The 18,695-nt window shown below is 37.4% G+C and overlaps 1 protein-coding gene across 3 annotated transcripts; it reads right to left on the bottom strand.

The window, feature by feature from the left end:
• Nucleotides 1-1,532: 1,532 nt before the first annotated feature.
• Nucleotides 1,533-11,550, bottom strand: Phb2 (prohibitin 2). 3 transcript variants are annotated; one of them, XR_002009371.2, is made up of 9 exons: nt 11,300-11,549; nt 10,128-10,248; nt 9,320-9,545; nt 8,426-8,551; nt 7,416-7,523; nt 6,725-6,802; nt 6,022-6,121; nt 5,473-5,570; nt 1,533-1,753 (listed from the first exon to the last, which is right to left on the bottom strand). XR_002009371.2 is itself a non-coding variant. In XM_019050798.2 (8 exons), exons 1-8 carry the CDS (start codon nt 11,421-11,423, stop codon nt 1,746-1,748), a joined length of 891 nt encoding a protein of 296 aa, XP_018906343.2. In that variant the 5' UTR covers nt 11,424-11,548; the 3' UTR covers nt 1,533-1,745. The 3 variants fall into 3 exon arrangements, 2 of the variants coding, with proteins under 2 accessions (XP_018906343.2, XP_018906342.2); XM_019050798.2 differs by lacking the exon at nt 5,473-5,570 and having other exon boundaries at nt 11,300-11,548; XM_019050797.2 differs by lacking the exons at nt 1,533-1,753; nt 5,473-5,570 and adding an exon at nt 2,102-3,014 and having other exon boundaries at nt 11,300-11,550.
• Between the last annotated feature and the right edge of the window lie 7,145 nt (nt 11,551-18,695).

The raw sequence follows: 18,695 nt of genomic DNA, 5'->3' as shown, positions 1-18,695 counted from the left end.
CACTGTCATTCAAAAGCCGGCAAATGCGTGATCGCGCATCACGTTGTGGATTTCGCTTTTGAAATGGCATGATACCTACTTACCTCGAGTCAATGAATTAGTTACTTTAACTACAAATATTTCGATCGAAAACAAGAAAAAAACCCGGTAGTCTGGCCTTCATGCGTCATGACTTCTAGAGAAGCAATATTGCGGCAGTATTGTCACAGTATTGCTAAGGGTAGCAGAAATAACACTAGGCAATATTGCCATAATATTGCTTTATATGTTCCGATTGATTAAGTTGCATCAGTGCACAGATAGACGCTGAAGGCAGTGTGCAAAATTGTTACAATGCTACTAGTTCAAAATCTGATGATGCTCTCACAGTCCTAAAAAAGCACAGTTCAACGAAAATATTGAGATGATTTTGCAATATGATGCAATATTTTTGCATCATTCGGTCAATGAATACCGATTTTACAATCAGTAAATGAGTTCCATGCGTAACGAATGTAGAGGCAGTTGAAACTATTTCAATTTCATTGCAATATTTTTCAATTAGAGTAGCTCCTTCAATTAGTGACTAGGCAACATGCACAACACTCCGATACGGTAGTCTAGTAGTAATCATTTTGCAAAATTGCAACCTAAGCTATTAAATGTGTTAAGAGGCACTGAAGGAATGTGGGGATACAAATATCATCTTTATTTGCACTATGTACTTACATAGTGATTTTGAAAAGTTTGAAGTAGCTTCAAAAAAGATCTGAATAAGTACTTCATTCTTGTGAGCAATGCTTGCAATAATGTGTAATATTTTTGCCAATGCTGTTTGGGGATAAGTGATAACATGGCCAGGAATATGGCTAGTCAGTGGGTATTCAGGATAATATTGCAGGGGTTGGGATGTTCCCATAAAATACTGATTAGCAAACGGGTCACTATCCTCCTTCTTGGGATACATACAAGTTCTGACAAAGCTAAAAAAAAATGACTGAACACCTTTGCCAGAGAAAATCTTGTGGGGGAATGGTGTAGGTATTCTTGAATATTTAAGGATTTTCGTTCAGGTGCACAGATGTACCAGTGATTTTGGAATAGAATGGGTTCAGAAAACTGGCTTTCAGTAGACTTCCAACTGTCGATCATTGTTAATACGTAACTGACAAGTTTCAAACATAGTGATAATAATTTCACTAAAATACGTATGGATACATGGATAAAATATCTTAAGGCAAATGGATTTGATTTTTGTGTTGGAAACGTTTTAAGAGGCCCTCTTACATATACTTAACTTGCATTTTCAATAATTTAAATTTCTAGAACAAAAAAATCTGACAAAAATAAAAGAAAAATAATGAAATTGAGCATGGCTTTTTTCAAGTTTTTTTTTTTTGCATTTTCAGGGTTTTAAGTGCGAACAATTTTTAGCAGTTTTTGTATTTTTCAAAGAATCCTAAGCATTAATTTACATCCAGATTTTGCTGGCCTTTCGGAAATGATCAAAACGAGGAAGATTTGAGAAGGTAATGAAATGATGCAAATCATGATTTAAAAAGAGATAGGCTCATTAAATATTTTATTATACAAAATAAACTGCACTTACAAAAACATAACCGGCAGAAAACAAATGCAAAATCAAGATAATTACATAAAATACTTAAAAATAGAAAAGTAACTAGGCTCCAACTGTGGAAACTCAGATTTCAAATTCACTCCTACAAAGCTTCCGGGATTGGTTTGGTTTTTCCACTACCAGAAATTCAGTTGACTGAAAACAAGATTAAAAACATATTAAGCGTAAGGCCTTAAAAGTACTCTTGAAACTGGGTAAAATATCTATGAGTGTTAAAAATGGAAAAAAAAAGACACAAATGGCTAAAAAACATCATTGCATCTCGATGCAACACATCCTTAAAACTTGTAAAATGTTCGTAATAGTTCTCTGTGCAAGAAATTTTGTTCACACCGAAAGAACAATCATTCTAGAATACTTGTCTCAATGATAAAGAAAGCTAACTAAAATTCATAAATTAAAAACGATAATCTCTAATATTATGAGTACATTTCTCATTTGTTTAATTTTCTACCATACATGTACGATGAAAAAAAAACTATATTTTTGGTGGGTCGCTTTCAAAGTTTTCTTTGAGGCTTGTTTATCAGAGTTTACATCTAATTGGTAAGCAGTTTTCATATTCACGTCAAAACAAAGTGTAAGAAACAAGATGAAGGATCTTCTGTTTTACTTTGTAAGTTGATTCACTTGACAGAAAAAGATTGTTTTATATTAACTAAAATCAATATCACAAATAACACTTCAGATCAAGACAACTTGGTCAATTTCAGTTATGATTATGAATTTTTTATTCAACATGCAGACATTCTTAAAAATAACAAAATATTATTTGGAGAGAAAGTAAACCTTCGGGGAGAATAAAAGTTGATTAATAGTTGAGAAGTTGCAAAGATGCATTGAAAGATGATGAATGAAGTGAAATACGTTAAAAGTGGAGAGTAACAGTGATAAAATCGATTTGGTAAGAATTTTCTGGACAGACGTTTAAAGAAGAGCATAAAATAATCCTGTGTAAAATGATAGGGAGTTTTATGTACAGGAATGGGGAAAATAAACATAAAACACTAAAATTAGTGTGGAAAATATTCCTCAGTCTTGGGCGAATAAGAAAAAAAACATGTGACTGAAAACTTGTTAGGAACCAGGCTGGAAACGGAGCGCCTAATAAAAACCAAAAATTGAGCATCATGCAACACAGATTTTATGTGATAAGGCTTCAGGGGAAGTGAGAACATTTTGAGGTGTATCAACTTTGGAGATTTCTGCAGAAAAACCGACAATTGGATTCTAAATTGAAGACCAGCAAACTGACTGAAGAGACATGAACGTCACGCGTCTAAAAGACAGGAAACTTGACGATCCTACTGAGAAATTCGTTTGGCTGCGGAGAGGGCTGTACCAGCTACACCTTTATCGCTTTCATATTGCACTGAGCCAACACCTGACCCTGCCCCTGCAACGAAAAGGGAATTCAGATGATTGTTTTTTTTTAAAACATAAAGAGTGTTCTACTGTGTACAACTTCCCACCGGAGAACCATTAACAAATTTAATCTTCTGAAGAATTTGATGAAAACCGAAATGAGTAGCTATTAGAGCAAAGATAGAGAAAAAAAGAATTTAATCCTCACAAGTAACAGAAATACTTTGAGGCTCTGAAGAAATATTACTTCGACATGAATATCTCAAGGTAATTCCTTTTGAGGTGCAGATTTCTTTCGCCTCTTCCAGAGATGGGAGACATTATCTAAAGAATAAGCAAGGTACAGTGTAGGAGTGTAGATAATATTTTAAGCTCAAACTCTACCCTCTACTGTAACGTTATGTCATTGTAATCTACAAAACTTGCCGGCAGATTGTTTTAACGAAGAATGCACTCTCGCATTCAGAACGATTCCACTCAAAAAAACTTCTTTTAAATAGTATGAATATAAATGGATTAAAAAAAGTAGAAATGGATAATCTACAAAGAGGCTAAAATTCTGAATTGGCTGTAGAATTCATTCTCTACCGAGGAAATAAGCAAAAATTCTGAGACCTATATTGACAGTGACTTAAGAACGGGTAACGGTTTAGAACCTGTATATTTTTACAACCATAAACATCTTATTCACATAAAATTCATTGTTTACATTGCTACAATTTCTTGCCGGTCTAATGAGTGGAAATCAAATGATACACAAGATTTGTGCTTCTAAAAATCAAGCAGAGAAGATATCCTAGACTTAAACATTGTCATGACGCCACTGATCATTTTCTTCAGCCAAAATTTTAAACAGAAAACCATGAAATTTGTATGCATTGAAAGATTCTGAGGAACTACTTTGTTTTTACAAATTACTGCATCTTATATTTTTGTTTGATGCAAAAAGCAACACTAAGACAACGGAAGGAAACAGAGCAGAAACACTGCACTGACTAAAAAACGGAATTTCTCAATGAAGAAATTTTTAATCGCCTCTATTTAGGAATCTACCATTTAAACAAAACAGAGCAAACACCATGAGGAACCACAAACGCAAGAACTTGTACTCATGAAAATTAAAAAGGACCGTCCCTAAGTCAGAAGTCTTACTACCGAATTTCATTTGGGGTGATGCCGTACGATGAAAATGGCACTAAGGGAGACAGAGAAGGATTTGGAATGGAAAAAGATGAACAAACTGAGAGACAGTTCAAGTTTACAGCAGTGCCAAATAATCAAGAAAGGACTGCAAAAATTTCGAGTGCAACCTTAAAAACTTAAACATCAGTTCTTTCAGTAAAAGAATCCCAAGGAAACTGGATACCAGAGGTGCAAATAGACTGAAGAAACTGACACTGCAAAGCAATAAAAATATGCTGAAGATCCAGTCACTGCCAAAAGATAGCTATGCCAAATTGTAACGGATGGACTTCCCTGTTTGTTAACTTGAAAACATGCAAAGAATAAGTTAAGTTGGATGGTGTTAGTTCAGGGATTTTGTACTGGGTCTAGAAATTTTCGAAAAAAATAGGATTCTATAGCTGATGCAGTTTAACAAGGTACATAATCCTTTGAGGCAGGCGGAGAAAACCTCAAAAATTAAAGTACAGATGTAAATTGCTGAATGATGCTGGCTGGAAGATTGATTGCCAATGAAGTACCAAATATGGTGTGCCAAATCGATGGAAAAGAACTGAGATCTACAGTGCTGTATTTGGCAAAAATGCTGTGATTGCATACGATATTTTGTCCATTTTTATCCAGGTTTAATTTTCCATGATAAGAAAATTGATGCACACTCCCACCGTGCCTAAGTATCATTATACCGTATTATAATGAATTTTTCCGGATAGGTAGGGAAGATCTCACATTAGCTATAGACAATTGCAAATGAATTTTGAGATTGTTCAAAAATTATTTTTAATTTGGAACGAGGAGGTGGGTGAGAATAATTGCTATCGTACGTATAATTATAGAGACAGATAAGATTACAGCACAGCAAAACAAAATTTTTAGCGTAGTTTTACCACATTTTGAACGAATCGACTCATGGGTTTTTCCTTTTCTTCTTGGTTTCAAAACCACAACACCTTATTTTAAGGATTATCTAGAACAACCTGTCTATTCATCCAGTTAGTTTAACAACTTTTTCAGGGCAACTCCAATAGATCTATTGACTGGGAAATCAGGAGAATGGTGGAGTATTTAGAGCTGGCTTTAGTTAATTTTTGAACGGGCGTCCAACGAGACGTTAGGGAGCATTAAAGGGTGAGGAGCGTTAGAAATGATTTACGATCTAAACCGAAAGGATCTACTTAATCACTCATTTAGTTGAAAAAAAGAGACCAAAATCTGGAATGAAATCACAGCATTCTAGCTCCCTGATTAGCATTATGGGACAAAACAAGATCAAGCGAAGACACAGGTCTGAATAAAGAGCATCATACCGGTTGAATATTTTATTGAGGATCCACTGTTGAGTAAAATGTTTTGCTCTTTTCTAAACGAAGAAAATTTTTCGGGGAATCAAGACTTCACTTTTTTCCTGTTAAAAATTCAGACAACACAGTAAGAATCTATCATCGTTACGAAACTACTGTTGAGCTTTTTAATTACTGTTCCTTCTCTCATATATATTTCAGGGCTAAAATTTCAATTTTGATGATTCCAACGTGATATTTTGCTACAGTCAGAAGAAACAGAACACTGAACTTCTGGTTGTAGTCCTAAACTGAAATTCTGCAATTGGAGGAGTTCAGAGAGTTTCTATCCATTTATTAAAATTGGTTCATTTAGAGCTATGAAGACGCATGGTTAAAGACGTTAAATTTTTAAGTCAAAAAGTGTTATCTTGCAATTATATAGAAGCTCTTCACCAAAGAGACCGAAATTTCAATAAGCAAATGATAGTCCTTGTTCCATTGAATCCATGTAGTATTGCCGCAAAAATGAAGAAAAAAATTTCAATTATTTTGAAAATTAAGGGCAAAACTTACCTTTTAATTTCTCACTGGCTGTATCAAACTCTGCATCACTGATATTCAACATTAAACTGGAACCGTTGAGGTAAACTTTGTTAGCTGGTGAGTTGGCAATCTGGAGGGAAAGAAAAGTTAGTTTCAGTCTTAGTAAGTACATTAAATTTAGCTATGAGAAAAGTTTTCAAAATCAATTCTCGACCAAAAGAATCAGAAAATCAATTTTTTTTTTTTTTTGAGCTGATCATAATTATCTTGGATTAAATACAACTTGGGAATAAAAATATAGTTTTTAAACAAATGTTTGTTTCGGCATAGATGCACTCATATTTATTGTAGGTTTATCCAAAAGACCCTGCAAAAAAAACTCCAAGAATTCCAACTCAGCAGAATTTTGTTACTACATAATGAGATATCCTTTACAACCGACTGAGAATGATGATCTTTTAAAATTAAACTTTCTGTGCGCTGATTTTGAGAAAAGCAGGGCTGCAAAGCGTCTTTTTCAGCGTTTTTTACATGAATAGTCTAGTAGAGATTTTGCAACATCTGATTGGTGATCAAAGAGATTTTGATTCTTCGCTGGCCTGTTTTATTTGCTTTGTACCTCAAGCAGTCTCCCTTGAGACCATTTCCGTTTGATCTTGAGAAAATGTTTCATTTTGATGCAAGTTAAGGTGATCACTGAAAATAGAAAAAATGCTGATGCAAAAATACTCACAGTTCTAGCAATAGCTTGCGCTGCTCTAATTTTTCTCAATTTCAGGTAACCTGGGTTTCTTCCTACAGCCTCTCCTAAGTGAACAGATCAGTCAAGGGTATACCAATGAAAATGAAAAACAAAACTAAAAAAAAATTAGAAGTCTTAAATGTTAGCGTTGATTTCTAATGGAAAAATAACTAATGAACTTGAAAGAAATGAAAAAAATATTGGAAGGTAGATGGAACCAACTGAACAACAGCTACTTTGTACTAATGTAAGCATTAATAGTTAGGCAGCAGCCGCCCGCCGTTGTCAACTTTTTAGGGGGAGTTTTTTAGGATTGGGCCGGGACGGTTACCGCCACCTAGAACAAAAAAAAAAGAAGAAAAGAACCCTTCAAAGAAGCTCAATAATATATTTTTCAGAATATTATCAGACCCATAAGTACCTGTTAATTCGATAGAAATTATATTCAATTTCATTTTATTTTTACCATACTTCTCGGACAAGTGGTTAAACATGGAGAAATCCGAGTTTCCTTTATTTATATTGTAATCTGCAAATTTTAATTAATCTTAGAGGAGAGAATTCTTTTCCTGATACTTCTTTCAATCCAAAAACCACTGAATTTCAGCGATATTTTATGGGTGTGCGATACTCGATGTCTCGGAGTCAGATTATTATGATCTTAATTTGTTAAAAAGGATATCATTTTTGCGGCTTCAGCTTCTCCCTCGGCTTGCAGGATTTTCTGTTGTCGCTCTTGCTTGGCTCTCTCAACAACGAACACAGCTCGTTGAGCCTCTTGTTGCGCAACCTACAAAAACAAAAAAAAAAAACAAAATTAGAACTTCCGAAAAGAAATTATTAAAGCAAAAATTAGGAGGACTGCGGCTCACAGATAAGCAGGTTTACATAAATTACAATGGGTGTAAATTTACATTGTTGATGATTTTTTTTTACTCAGCATGGAACTGCAAATGAAGGACTCATGATGCTTATTGTCTAAGGTGTCAAAAAAAAAGTTATGTATGGGAATGGATGAAGCATTGAAGGTGAAATTAGAAAAACATGTATCATGGTCAAGTTTACATTCCTGAAAGTTTGCAACTTTGCATAATCTTCTTTTACTATCTAACTGGTCTTAAAATTAGGTATTGGAACACTGATCTGTTCTCTCTTGAAAAAATAAAGCAAGAGTGGGATTATCGAAATCAAGATAATTCTCCTTCACTGGTCAATATATTTGGCATAAGTTTGGAGGTGATAAATAACTTCCATTCATTTGATACAAATTATATTTGTCAAGTTACAGTATAACTGAGGCACTGGGTGCGAAAAGGGCACTTTTTGGTAGCCGTATTTCAGAATCTCTGCTAATACTTAATTCATCAATTGCAGAGAATATAATGCATGCATTTCATTGAAATTTGTAGAAAATATTACTTTCATTCTGGAATATTCATGGATACAGAGAAAATTCCTGAGAGATAACCCATTAGATTCTCCTCTAAAGACATAAATTAGCCACGGGGATTCTAGGGTGCTTACGTTGGAGAAAAGTCCTTCTCGTACCCAGCTTCTGAATTGTGCGACTTAAAAGCCATTCTCACTCTCATTCCTATACGCACATGAATTTAAAAAAAAAAAAAAAAAAAAAAACCAAACCCATTATTACCTGCAGTGAGGAGAGATTTATAAAATTGTAAGAAAACTTACTTGTTTGGCTTCAACTGCAGCTGTGTATTCCTTTCCGAAGCTAAGCTCAGTGATGGACACGTCATCAAGGATGATATTGAAGTCTCTAGCTCTTTCAATTAATTCTCTCCTGACTAATAAGGAAACCTGAAATTTTGAGATAAACATTCTTAGGACTCACAAATAAATTGCACTTACTGAGATAATGCACTATTAATATTAAACGTAGGCCCATGATTAGATGGTGGAATATTGTACACAACGACGGTGTAGGTCTGCAATCACGGTTTGCGACATCGCAGACTTTCTGTCATACCTTGTTTTTAAAACAGAAAACTACTCAACGGCAATTCTTTATAACTGCTGCGATTTTTCTTTTCTGTGCAAAGAAAATTCTGCAAAAACTTCAAGGACTGATGTCAATTTGTTCTCTTTTAAAAAAATAACATAGAGGCGGAGATTTTCAGACACCGGAAACGAGATGTGATTGCGGACTTACGCTGTTGATAAGTAAGAATTGAGAAGGATGGCCAAGATGATAAGTATTCACGTTTTTAATTTGAAAAAAAAAAAAAACAAAAAAAAAAACACCCAGAAAAAGAACGGACAGTGACATTATTTATTGCATTTCATATAACCCTTTGAGAAGCACCAAGGAAGATACCATATAAGTACCATGGTTTGCTATTGGTAAGGTATACAATTGGAATTGGTGCAGAGCTTGTTATTTTCTACTTAGCTAGCAAAGGATTCTGCAACTTGCGCAACAGACTGAGTGTATTAAACTAACTTACTTAGGATTAGTTTTTTTTAGATGGATTTTGTTAATTAATGAGGACAGGAATACCTACTGACAACATGGAGTAGAGCTTTCATAAATTGTGCTTCCCTCAATTTAATAAAATGGCTAAGTACCTGTTGACGCTGTGTGATGAGTTGAGATGCATTGAATTTGGCCACAACTGACTTTAAAACTTCATTACAGATGGAAGGCAGCACTTTCTCATCATAATCTAATCCCAGCTGTCTATACATTGTGGGTAATTCTTGTGAGTCAGGCCTTGAAAGAACTCGCAAGGAAATGTTGACCATCTGTAAATCCTTTGAACCAGTCGGGGAGGAAATTTTTCGTGGCCGTGATCTACGAGAAATACAACCAAACAATAATTAAGTAAAATAGCATTCATTTTCCTTGATTGTATGCTTTTTCTTCTTTGTCTACTAGAGCAAAAAGAAAAAAGAAAAATGGGGGAATTGTAGCAAGTTCTTCTAAATTGTGTTGAGCTATTGTGTAAGGTTAACTTTTCTATAGAATAACTTCAAAGAGGAGATTCGATAAATTGACCACAAAATCGTACCTTTCGGTCAATTTGAGTGACAAAAATATTCGCCAAATTGATACGTAGAAAAAGATTATGCATCAATTTGTAATCCAAAATGTTAAAAAAATATTGTGAATAGAAATAATATTTGGACTAAACAGACAATTACATAATTGTGTGCAATCAATTGAATCGTGATTCAGTAGTCTTTACCAATAAGCCGTAATGATATACTTTCCAATCAACAGAAAGGAAGCAACAGCTTCAGATGGTAATCAACTTGGGATAAGATTCTTAATTTGGGTTAGATATGGCAAATCCAGTGAAAATTCGGAGGTCCTGGCTCAAAGCAACATTTTGTTTACCAAGAAATGTGAAAAGAGAGGAGGGAGAAAAATTACCTGATGTCGTATATGATTGGATATTGGAACCATGGTAGTCGGAAATGCAATCCTTCAGCGTATACTTCTTTCTGGATCCCACCTAGCCTGCTGAATATGATAGCACGGTGACCACCATCAACTAAGAAGAGAGAAATACGAATTATCCAATTTTACTGGCTATGATGACAAAAGAAAAAGTAGCAATAATAGAGTAAATTGAACAGAGGTATGAGCTCATACATCGTCTGTTAAGACTAAGGACGATTTCTGAACACTGTTAAATCGATGTTGCTTGAAAGGTTGATACAAGCATTTTGATGGCACCATTGATAAGTTTTAATACAAATGTTGTACTTAGGTGCATACAATGAGTGAGCTCTGGCTGTTTTTGCAAAGTACCTCTCAAAATACAGCTTGCACAAACTGCAGATATTGTGTGGATTTTAGCTCAGCTTTTCATTTAGGAATAAATTCAGCCGCATTTGCTGAAAAACCTAAGGAGCAAGAACCTGCTTCGCACAATTTAGATGCCACTCACTTATCCAAAGCAACTGATAAGAATTTTGATGCAATTCCCAACGGGCCAAAATTAGATGCTGTCAAACAGAAATACTGGTTATATTGTTCATCTTGGGTTACCCTTAAGACTTATGCCAAGATTGCTCAGTCATCTTAGTTGGTGAAAATGATGCAATAGTGGAATTAGCAGAAAATTAAATTCCACCTTGAAAGAGGTATTTGGAACTACAATCGAAATGTGGATAATTCAGCACACGCTTCAGTCTGATGCAATTAACACGCTTCGGGAGACGCAATGATAATCGGCCTATATGCCTCTCACATTCATCAAATCTGTTTCCAATCAACGTTAAATGTTCAAGTTGTGAAAGCGAGAGAGGTGCAAATTTGTGCATTGCCAAAGGATTGGCCGATATAGAATTCATAGTAGTGGCAATTAGATTAAATGTGAAAAGGGCCGTAATATAAAACTCGAGTATTGCTCCATGAACTCCATGCTGTGCTTTCAATGTACATAGGTTAGGTTAGGTAACAGAGTGACCTTAAGTAATTTCGTGAGCTTTTAATGGAAATGCAAAGACAATGACGTATGAGTTGGGAGGGTGAGCAAAGTCTGGTTATCAGGGACTAGAATATGTAGTAAATGATCGGCGAAAAAAAAAGAAAATTACCGGTGAACATGGATTGACTGATCCCAAGAGCGGCGGCTCCGGCGAAAGCAGCAAACACACCTAGACCTTTGACAGGGCCTTTGGAAAACTTGCCAGCGAGATCGTTAATTTTACCTTGAGCCATATTGTGTATTTTCCGACTTGAAGTAACTATCTAATGATGAAAACTTAAAAATTACCCACAAATTAAAATTAGGTTTCACGGCGCACGTCTTTCGCTTCGCATTCGCATGTAAATGAAATCAAGAGGGAACGTTGGGGAGATGGAACGATATTATGGTTCATTCCTAATTTATTTCTTCATTTCGAATGATAGGAATAAATGGAATCGACCGAACCGGAAAAGGAAATGATACAGGAAATCGCTGGGGGATAAACGGCGGGAATTTTAAAATACTTATTTTATAGTAGGTGAGCGACTGGAGCACAAAGGAGAATTTCATGAGCGCCACCGCCCGCGGCGCACTACGGTCCAAAACTCGAAATAAGTTGGATAATGACTGAAAGATAACGAAAGTTTCGTAATTGATGTGTTTTCGAGTCGCTAATTTCGAATTTGATGTCAAATTGCCTACATTTTAACACCCTGATCTGTTGAGTTTAGGCAAGTTTATGGCACGCTGCGGCGCGGCGTGCTGCCGCGCGCTGCCAGCTCGAAATGCACACTGACGCCTACAAACCTAAAGAGATGCTTCAAGCATTGCGCAATGCGTGCAGTAGCCCCTTAGGTTTGTAGGCGTAGGCGTAGGCAGGCCCGCCACATCCCATCTCGGGCCCTGGTACCAATTTTCTGGCCTGGGCCCCTAGCAAGGGGGGGGGGGGTCCGGGGGGCCTCCCCCGGGAAATTTTTGAAATTTTAAATCTATTTGGACGCATTATGAAGCTCTTATGATGGAGATTTTCCATCAATTTCTGCAGAATAATTACGCCTTTTTGTTTACTTTCAGCACCAAAAACTTTCGAATTGTTGCATTCAAAACATCTATAAATTTTTTTTTGAGGAGGCAGATGATAATTTTCAATTCTGTGGGGAGCCGGGCCCCCCTGGACTCCCCTTTCGTACGTCTATGGCAAGAAGGCAAGGACTATGGCAAGGAAGTTAAGCCATTGAAGTCGAGGATGCCCACAAAGGAGCCTCTTAGCATCCGACAACGGAAGAAAATGAAACACAGTTACTAAAAATATCATTCTACATATACTCAAAATCTTGAAAATCTCTAAAAAAGTAAGAAAAATTTTATAGTGCCCTAGCGTGTTTTTGAAACTTTATTCACCTTTTGCGGAATTTTTTCACTTTTCCCTACGAGACAAGGGTTACACATGAATTCGTAGTGGTTTGTCACCTGCGTCACGGGCCCCTCCAGGGCCCGGGCCCCGGTACCAGGGACCCAGTATCCCCCCCCCCCCCCTTGTGGCGGGCCTGGGCGTAGGCCGAGAAAATCGTATGTCGTGTAATTTTTTTTTTTTTTTTTTTTTTTTTTTTTTTTTTTTTTTTTTAATTTTCAACTTTCAAAATTACACACTGCTCGTGTGAAGTAACATAAGTGAACTCTCAACGCTATGAATAAAGGCAGGTCGTGGTGCGCCATGCGCGCTGCGGACGGCGCGGCGCAAGGCGGCTCATGAAATTCTTCCCTGTGCTCTGTCGCTATACTACTATACCTATACTAGGTGAGATTCCTCATCCCACGCATTACTGCCATCGACCAGACGACCATTGGCAACGTTCGTCCATCCACTTCGTACTTAAAATGTAGGATTATTTTTCCTCCCTCTTTTTCATTTTAATTTATCTTTTTATTAATGTATTTATTTATTTCATTTATTTTTTTATTTAAAAATTCAATCTTTAATCCATCTCATGATCATTGTGTCCGTCTTTTCCCCAAAAGTTTTACGGTGGATATGATTGTAAACGGTGCTTGTATTTTTTTTTTTTTTTTTTTTTTTTTTTTTTTCAATTTCAATTTTTTGCAATGTTTCCACCGATCATACTGTCAGAAATTGGGGTCGTTAAAAAAGCGACTCCTTCGAAATGAGTCGAAATTTTTGGTTTCGATCATTTTAGAAGAAGACAAATTCATTCGGTCCTAATGGTACCTATGAAATTTTTAATCCCCTTTCCGTATACTGAGCAAAATATTCTGGGAAAATATCAGACAATGGCATTCATTTGTTTTTCTTACAACAGTAATAAAACGCAGCACCCTGGTAAAAATTGGCGATAGGAGCCGAGTTTCAAAATACCATAGGAGTTCTTACAGCCGACTGAAGAAGGCGATAGAAAATCATATAGCTGGCTGTAGAAAGTGGAAAAAATCATACGACCGGGCTACATGAAGCGATAAAAAATTATACAGCCGAGCTATATTCCTATCGCCGGGCTTTACACTTTATCGCCTGGCTGTTGCTTTTTCGCCATCGGCTATAAAGGGCTATAAGAAATTGTGTAGAAATTCGTGTACTTTGTAAATCCTTAAGTTTGTACGGAATCACCTTCATATTTACAAAACGCACATTATATTTTCCTTCAATACATATTTTTTTCATCAATTAAAATGAGAATAATCCATACAGAGTGTGCAAACATTTCAAAGTCATGAGTTGGAAACGCTGACTCCACGAGATTAAATATTAGAGCCTAACACAAAGCGGAGCGGCGCGGCGGCGCGCTGGCGCCTACAAACCTAACAGGGATACTTCACGCATCGCGCAATGCGTGAAGTATCCCTGTTAGGTTTGTAGGCGCCAATGCGCGCATCGCGCTGGCTGCCCGCCCGCCGCGCCGCAGCGTACCACGGCGCTTGAAGCAACTATTTCACACCAGAGGTATTGCACAGTATCGTGCGAAATTGAAGGCGCTCCAACATATTAGGAATGGCAGGCATCCTTCAAAGGTACGGAGCTTTCCTCGCAAAATAAATCAAGAAACTACGGCCCAAAAAGAGAGCGGTAGTCCAAAAACTCACTAAAGCCTAGCACCCGTAATTAGTAACGTTTAGCATACACTTTATCGCTAGGCTGTTGCTTAGTAGCCATCGGCTATAAAAGGCTATAAGAAATTGTGTTACCGGCTATAGAAGCTATTGGAAATCTTACAGCCGGCTGTAAGTCTATAGTATTTTGGAACACAGATTCTACTGTCAATTTTTACCAGGGCAGTCTGGATTCTAATATGAAGGAGTATGCACCCATAGCATCAACCTCCTCAAAAATGGATCCGTTGCTCAGAGTGATTTGATTTACCGCTCGATATGAACGCAGGTGATCAACTTCGAATAGATGACTATTATGACAATAGGATGCTTTTTGGCCTACCTTCAAAATTAAAGGTGGTGTGGAAAAGGGGATTGTGCAATCTCCATACCTACCTCCTTGTTTCTCATACTGATCCAGCTTCCTTCAATATTTTAGTTAGAAAACGGCAATGTTGTATTACTTACGTGTTTTTTTGACTTTCAGAGTAGGATGGCTTTTGGCCTACCTCCAAAATTGAAGGCGAAAAGATGAAAGTGATTGTGCAAACTCCATACCTCCTTACGTCGCATACTGATCTAGCATCCTCCAATATTTTAGTTAGAAAATGCAATGTTGCAATATGACAATGTCGAGAGATGCCAGTCCCGATTTTTTGAGTATACTAACTGGCCTACCTCCAAAATTGAAGGCGAACACGGATAAAATGAGAACTTGACCTGGGGGTACAGATTCCGTACTATCTATACGTCAAGGCAGTCCTAGAGTGATGATTCTTTACCCAGCAGTTCACTTCCGCACTAGAGCAGTGTGCCATTTAAAACTATGGAAAAGGATCGATATAAGGGTGTTCGCAGCGAACACCTCAATAATCGATTCATTACAATAGTTCCAAATGGGGAAATATAGAACTACGCTCGTTTTTCCACCCTCACTATGTAAACGTCCCTGAGCTAGCTTTTTCCTGATGCATAGGTTTTTCTACGGTTCTTCCAAGTGAAAATTATGCAACAGAGCCAGGGACTAGGGGAGCACGCTTTTCGAGGTGACGTGCTTTGCGATTTATCGATTGATCTGCCATTTAAGCTTATAGAAAAGGATCGATATACACTGGAAAAAAAATCTCGGTGTATTTATTAAGAAAAGGGTAAAATTACCAAGAATTCAGGGTTCTATTTGATCCCAGTCTTTTCTTGGTAAAATTACCATTTATGGAATTGGTAATTTTACCGAGAAATCTCGGTAAAATTATCGACTTTCTCGGTAATTTTACTGGACCCCGGTAAAGACGCCAATATTTTTTATCGACTGTGGTAGAATTACTGAGATAAAATGGCAAAGGTACCGGGCATTGATTACCTACCAATAAGAGTGGTATTCTTACCTAAAAAAAAACAGTAAAAATATCGGTTTTTAGGTAAGCTTACCAGTCTGTCTTGGTAAAATTACCAATAATTGGTAAAAAAAGTTAGATGCTAAGGATACCAACGCACCAACGGACCTTGGTAAGAACGCCGAGAATTTTTCTTCAGTGTACGAGGAGTTCGCAACGAATACCTTAACAATCGATTCCTGACCATAGTTTCTCATTCACGCCTCGTCTTTGCTCCAATGCTGATCACCAAGGATAACCGAGACTCCACTACGCTCGTTTTTCAGCCCTTACCATGTTAGTGTCCTGAAATTTTTCTTGATGCTTACGTTTTTCTACGGTTCTTCGAAGTGAAAATTCGGCAACAGAGGGAGGGACTGCAGGGGAGCCGTTGATTTTAGTATCGAGCGAGCTTGGAACTTGGTTCCACTCCACCCGGATGGCCGCTGGGGCAAGAACAGGGGACCCTCGGAGGGCGCGGAGCCGCGGGAGGGGGAAGGGAGTCGAAGGGAGGGCTCGGCCTCGGCGAAAGGGGATATTAACCCCTGTTTTTAAACATCGAGGGGAGCGCGGTAATATTTTATTTAGTCGGGGGTAGCTCCGGGCCCGCCGTCTCGCCCCTCGCCCCGGCCCGGGAACACCCCCTTTAGTTTATAATAATATTGAAAATAACTGTTGGAGAGTGGAGACCGTCAGGCTCCGTGCGTAGTGGGGAGGGAAAAAATTATACGCTGAAAATCGACACGGAAAATGAGTTATCCTATTAGATTACGCCCCGCATATGGCCGATCCGGCTGCACGCCGGGGCCTGGGGGTGGGAAGTGACGTCATCGTACCGAGTATAGTTGAATCACTAAATACAAAAAAGGCACATGTCCAGAAAACCAAATTGTTCAGGAGACACAAAAAACTGTTTATTTCATGGTAGATATTTTTTGGAAAGTCGTTATGTTATGTCATAACGTGTCATAACATGTCATGTCAGTCGTTATGTCGTAACATAAAAACTTTCCAAAAAATATCTACCACGAAATAAACAGTTTTTTGTGTCTCCTGAACAATTTGGTTTTCTGGACATGTGCCCATTTTGTATTTAGTGATCCAGTTTTGGTGCGATTCGCAGTTGAATGTCTTTGTGAGCATTGCTAGAGAAAAATGTGATTGCTCTCGGGACAGGGAATCTTAGTATCGAAAAACTTATAGGAAAGTTACTGAGACTAAAAGCAGGGGCCGAAATCGGTCGGTCCTTTCACCGTACTTAAATATATTTAGACGAGTCTCGGCTGCACCCAAGTCTGGCTCCTGATTGGCCGTTGGTGCGGTTTGGACTCATCGATGGATGTTATTGCATCTCCGTCTGAACGAGCCGACAAAATTCGGCACCAGGGATAAATTTAGGAGTTATTTATGAACATGGAGCATTCTGGGATAAAAAAGCTAAAAATGTCGATTTGAACATGAAGTTAGGGTCGTTTGAAGTTTATAGCTCAAAAGACGCAGTTTCGAGGGGGAAAAAATATTTTAGCCAAGTTTAGGGCATAAAATTGCCGTATCTTCTCTGAAGCATTTTTACGCTCTCCATTGGCGCTGAAATTAACGTAACCATTTGCAACTTATTCTTTCGGGAATTAGAGAGTTTTTGATCGACAGCTCAAAATTCGATTTTTTGACAGAAAATTGTTCCGCTAAAAGTGTCACCTCCAGGAATCGCCTCTCAATCCCTTTTCCCCATTGACGGTTGGATTTCACGATTTTAAAAATAACAAAACTGTTTCCCACTATAAGCATTTTTCCGACTTATTCATAAAACAAGACTCACACGTCTTATGCCCACGATTATTTAGCGATCCATCATAGGTTGATTTTTATTCATTTCTGAAAGCTTACAGCCTCTTTTTGTCTCACTTTCAACTTTGATTTCGCTTCTTTTTAGACTCAAGCTCTGCATCCCTACGGACAGTTTGGCATTTTTATCAATTTAGTTTAATCGCAGGTCTTTCGCTTTTACTGGTCCACAAATTCACATTATATTGTAACTCATCATGAATATCTCACCTCATCATTGAGAGCCTGCCAGTCTACCCTCAACGGCATTTCGGTCGACGCAACAGTTGGAGCTTGATCGTTCTGCTTGGTGCCGCGCAATTAAATGAAGGCGCGCTCCCATTCACTTTACATTTCCCCTACGTGTTTGCGTCATGAATGGAGCTTTTCAACGTTAAACAATGGTCGAAGTGAGAGCTTTTCACCCTTTTACAACGTTAAACTAGCGATAAAAGTGGGGCTCATTAACTCTCATCAGCAGCATATGCTTGAGGGTACAATTATTTTTATCGTAAACGCACTTTTTAAAAGACCTTTTAAAGAAGGATACAGTGCACAGAAGGAACCTAGTTTTGCATTCAAGAGAGTAAGAAACGAGAGAGAAAAGTAAAGAGAGAAATAGACTTGAAAATGAATAAAAGTATGACAAAACCCCAAGCGGTGAAAGTAGCTAAACATTTATCCGTTTGTGGTGTCACAAATTGAATCTCTCTCTCTCATCAGTTGAAAATTCGAGTTTTTTACGATGTTCGTTTTTTTTGCGTAGAAACACTTTTCGCAACTTTTACGGGTTCATATCGCAAAGAGGTTGCGAAATATGTGCAGAAAATATAGACATTCCTAAAGTCTTCATGCAATTTTTCCATACTAATTCTTAAATTATACTTATCTTGCCTATACGACTTTTTAATACGAATGATCGTTTTTCACAAAAAGAATAAATCGAAAAATACGCATGAAAGAACTCTATGAATGTATTTTAGTTAACGGAGGTACGTACCCCTCCCCCCCCCCCCAATTTTCGATTGGAAAATAAAGCTTTTCCACCCGACTACTTTCACAGAACCACCACTCGTTTTAATTAGAATTAGTCTTTAATTCCGACTTTGATCTTTTGACAGCAGCTCAAGGTAAATAAATAGAGGACAACTCGTGACAATGTTGCCAGAGACTGGAAAAAAATCAGCCCATTTGACATTTTGGTCTTATAAAGAATAATTTATA

Source organism: Bemisia tabaci, chromosome 6 (genome assembly GCF_918797505.1).
Source record: "Bemisia tabaci chromosome 6, PGI_BMITA_v3".
NCBI lineage: Eukaryota > Metazoa > Arthropoda > Insecta > Hemiptera > Aleyrodidae > Bemisia > Bemisia tabaci.
This window is presented reverse-complemented; position numbering and strand designations above follow the sequence as displayed.